This window comes from Etheostoma spectabile, chromosome 13, assembly GCF_008692095.1.
Source record: "Etheostoma spectabile isolate EspeVRDwgs_2016 chromosome 13, UIUC_Espe_1.0, whole genome shotgun sequence".
NCBI classification, from domain to species: Eukaryota; Metazoa; Chordata; class Actinopteri; order Perciformes; family Percidae; genus Etheostoma; species Etheostoma spectabile.
The window spans coordinates 21,163,582-21,167,374 of NC_045745.1; the positions used below are offsets into that span (position 1 = coordinate 21,163,582).

At 42.2% G+C, this 3,793-nt stretch overlaps 1 protein-coding gene across 1 annotated transcript in view; it reads right to left on the reverse strand.

The window, feature by feature from the left end:
• The window catches only part of abhd11 (abhydrolase domain containing 11), a 7,618-nt gene continuing 3,825 nt past the window's right edge, over positions 1–3,793 (reverse strand). The window contains exons 4-6 of the mRNA XM_032533301.1: positions 3,194–3,364; positions 2,298–2,479; positions 1–212 (exon numbers count right to left, since the gene is read on the reverse strand). Of these exons, the coding sequence (XP_032389192.1) occupies positions 77–212; positions 2,298–2,479; positions 3,194–3,364 (489 nt within the window). The 3' untranslated portion in view covers positions 1–76. The remainder of the gene's footprint in view (positions 213–2,297; positions 2,480–3,193; positions 3,365–3,793) is intronic.

A 3,793-nucleotide genomic window follows, 5' to 3' on the forward strand; every position in this document is an offset into this window, starting at 1 on the left:
ACAAACCGTCATTTTCGGTGAGGGCACGCTCAAGGGTGCTGACCATTAAAAAGTTCTTAGGCGTAGGCAGAGGCAGCTAAGACTGGAGAAAGGAGATGATGGAGCTGATGAAATCTAAGGGTTTATCTGCATGGATCCAGTGGCTTGCGTCTGGGATGTACTGGATGTCAGCGTTAGGGAACAGCCTCTGGATTTCTGGGTAATCGTCGGAGCTGGATCAGGAAATGAACAGACGGAAAAATTAGAACATCAGGGGGCGTGAGGCAAAAGAGACAAGAGAAAGATGAACAGTTAACAGATAAAAGTTTGAGTTAATAAAAGTTGCGTTGACTGTCTTGGTTCATGGTGGTTCACATTACAAAGCCTCCTAGCTTTGGTTTTAATTATCCTCAGCTACAGCGTCTTTTCTTCTTTTGCGCATGCAGGTCGGACAGCTGGAGCGCTGCCCACCAGAGTGCCTGAACAACAGAGTCCTTCATTTTTATAGATAGAAGACAGAAAAAGTCAATCAACTTCTTTCTAGAAAAAAAGTTGAAACCACAGCTGCTGTTTTTACACATCCAGAATGAAGAGGGATAGCCGCACTGGCAAGAACAAAGCCATGTATCAAATAAATAACATTTTCTTTTGTGTTTGTTTTACAGCGGTTACGTTCTGAAGCACAAATAGACACACACAACCCCAAGGTAGGTGGTAGCTAGGGGCAGTAGTGGGCTCAGCCCACACAAACGTGCTACTTGCCCATTCAAAAGTTGATGATGTGTTCAGCCAATGGGAAGAAAAAAAAAAAAATAGCACAGAAAATAGCAGTACCGTTTCTTACTTCTGATTGTGCGGGCAGCCTAAAGTCCGCCTCCAAAAGTTACTCACTGGCCAACCCCTCTTCTCGTTGTATTCAAGACATGGATGCTTTATGGTTCAGGGCAGCAAAAACGCACATAGCTCTGAAGCAGATCCATCTGTTTCTCTATGTTCACTGTCTCTGTAAAATTAGAGATGAGCAGCATAATGTAATGGACATGCTTTGCTGCGAGCACGCTGCAGCAGACGTGTCACGCTCAGAGGTTGTGCTGTGTCCGTGCTCCATGTACTGTATTTCTTCCATAGTTTCAGTTTTTTGGGTTCGCTTTCACTAAACTTTGTCTCCACCAAAATAGGGGATATTTAATGTGTTCTTAGTGACCTCCTCTGGGCTACCAACCGCCCAAGTTGTCCTCGTATTATTTCCATCAGCCCACCCTAATCCATCCCTCCAGGATTTGGTGATCGCAACAATTCACGCTAATTCAATCGATCACCGTGAATTTGGTGTGAATCTCAATAATTACCGCAAATTCTTTCTCAAATTTGACCAATAACCGGAGTTTCCCACAACTTCAACCAATTCCAGCAGTCGCACGTACCAGACTTTGTATCTGTATGTGACTGGGAGCAAATGACCAAGCGGGAATGAGAACGGGATGACGTCACACGTATGTCACCAAATTCATTTCCTTGTTTCTGATATAAAGACGAGACGTGTGTGACTCGAACATCTCATATTTACCAACAAAATGTATAGCAAAAGACCGTGCAAAACATTTCAGACCGTCCTGCAGACCTGTATAAATTTTGACATCAATGTACACCAATGTTTTTTCCCTCTGATGTCTCTTAAAGCTGCTGCTGTTTCAATCCTGTCGGCTCTCGGCAGTGGGCGGGGCTGCTTAGTTCCCCCCGCGACTGATGACACACACAAACACACACGGTGGATGCAGGAAAAACGGGAGATGAGACGTACAGGACGACCTAAATTAAGGGACAGCTATGCTTGTTATTGTAAGGGCAATGATAACTTAAAGTCTAATAAGTACTATATCAAATCGTATGAATGTGTGTCCCAGGCCAGGTTAGGAAATGAACTAACAAGCCACTGACACATATGTTAATATATTTGATTTATTCAATAAATTTTTATTTTTTGTCTTAAATCCACCAGCCATTTTCATATTATACCAACATTTGCAGCACCCTGAGCCTTTCTGATAAGGTTACAAGGACAACTCAGCCAAGAGTAGTTTTATTCTCCTCAAAACAAGTTTCCTTTTTATTTTTAAAGAACTATACAAAAAAATTTCACCATCTCCCGCAACAAAAATACAAAACTTTTATCGCAATTTTTTACAAAAGCAAAATGATGCATTTTGGGCCGCAACAATCTCTTTTTTTATGTATTCTACGCTAATGTACAGTATATACAGTATATATATATGATAATAAATAAATAACTAAATAAATGGTCACTTGTTGTTTTATACCTGATATAAGCAGAACTGGCTCCACCCAAAAACAGTGTAGGTCCATCATAGACAGTGTTAAAGTTGGGGAAGCTCATGATGTCATCAAGGTGCGCAGAGATGGCCTCCAGGTTGACCCTCCAGGCATAGTTGCCATTCTGCTCCACCAGGTTAGTCAGCAGAAACTGACGCACCGAGCGCTCCTGAGGGAGGAAGGACAGTTTATGATGTGACTGCTTTAAAAAAACAAATACATTTTGAACTTTAGAGTTTAACTTTAAAGCAGCAATCAATATCAATCAATATTTTTTTATATTCAATGGATCACACTTGGTAAGCGAGTTGCTTGTAGTGATGAGCCCAAAAATAATTATCAATCTAACTAGTGTCTCACAACTTTCAGCTCATTAGAATACTTTTACAGCCCACAACTTACTGTTTTGGTTCACTTTCACCGCTCTCGTAGCTTCACTTTCAGCCTTAGCAGGGAGCTGTTTCTGCTTTCAGCAAAAAAAGCCACCAGCTCAGCACCAGACAGGTAAGGACGCAAAATTACAAATCCAACTATTGGAACGCCAAGACCCACACTTTAATAGAAGCATGATTGTTTGGGGTTAACTATTGACCTCGAGAGTAGTTAAGGTTAGGATAGCCGATTGGACAGGGGATAGGACCTGTACATGTAAGCATAGAAGCCTGGCCAATAGTAGTGTGTGAATCCTATTGAAGGGCGGGTCTTGGCTTGGCCACAGTAGGATTTGATAAATTCACATTAGGGACGAGCAAAAGGAAAACAAACTTCAGCATTTAGCAGTTCAAGAGCCAGATATTTCCCCAAAGTGGCCAAATCAGTTATTGCAGGTTTCAATATCAAATATAAAACGGTGAATAGTGTAAGATCAACAAGGAATCCTGACCTTGACCAAACTGCGCAGCTGATCCTCAGCCATCCGCCTGGCAGTGGAACGTGGGATGTCACTGGAGATCTTCAGCTTCTGCATGGCCTGGATGTAATAGCGGAAGTTGGTGCGTGTGCTGGTCTGGGATGGACTGATGTCCACTACCACCAGCCTCTCCACTAAACCAGACTACAAACAGAAGATAGATTGTGGTAAACAGGTAGCCTGGATCCACCCTCCTACATACGTAGAATAGAATGCCTTTTATTGTCATTATACACATGTACAACGAGATTAAAAGCAACTCCTTTTTCCAGTGCCAACATACATACGTAAAAGAGATGTATTTTGCTCAATTTTCATTTTCCTTCAGTACTACATTTAGGTTTGCGGTATAAGCTTTGGTTTTCTCTGGTCAACTATTTACCAATCCCATCAGCAAACAGAGGGAGTGGCTGAGAACGAAGACGTTGAGATTGTGCGCTAGCTTGAGTTGTAGTTCCGTAATGGCGGCGAAGAAAGATGCAAGCAAAGCCATTCGGTCCGTTGTGGGAACGCTGACGAATATTCAGAAGTTAAAGCCTGAGCAAGAACAATCTTTGCTGAGTTTTGTTGGTG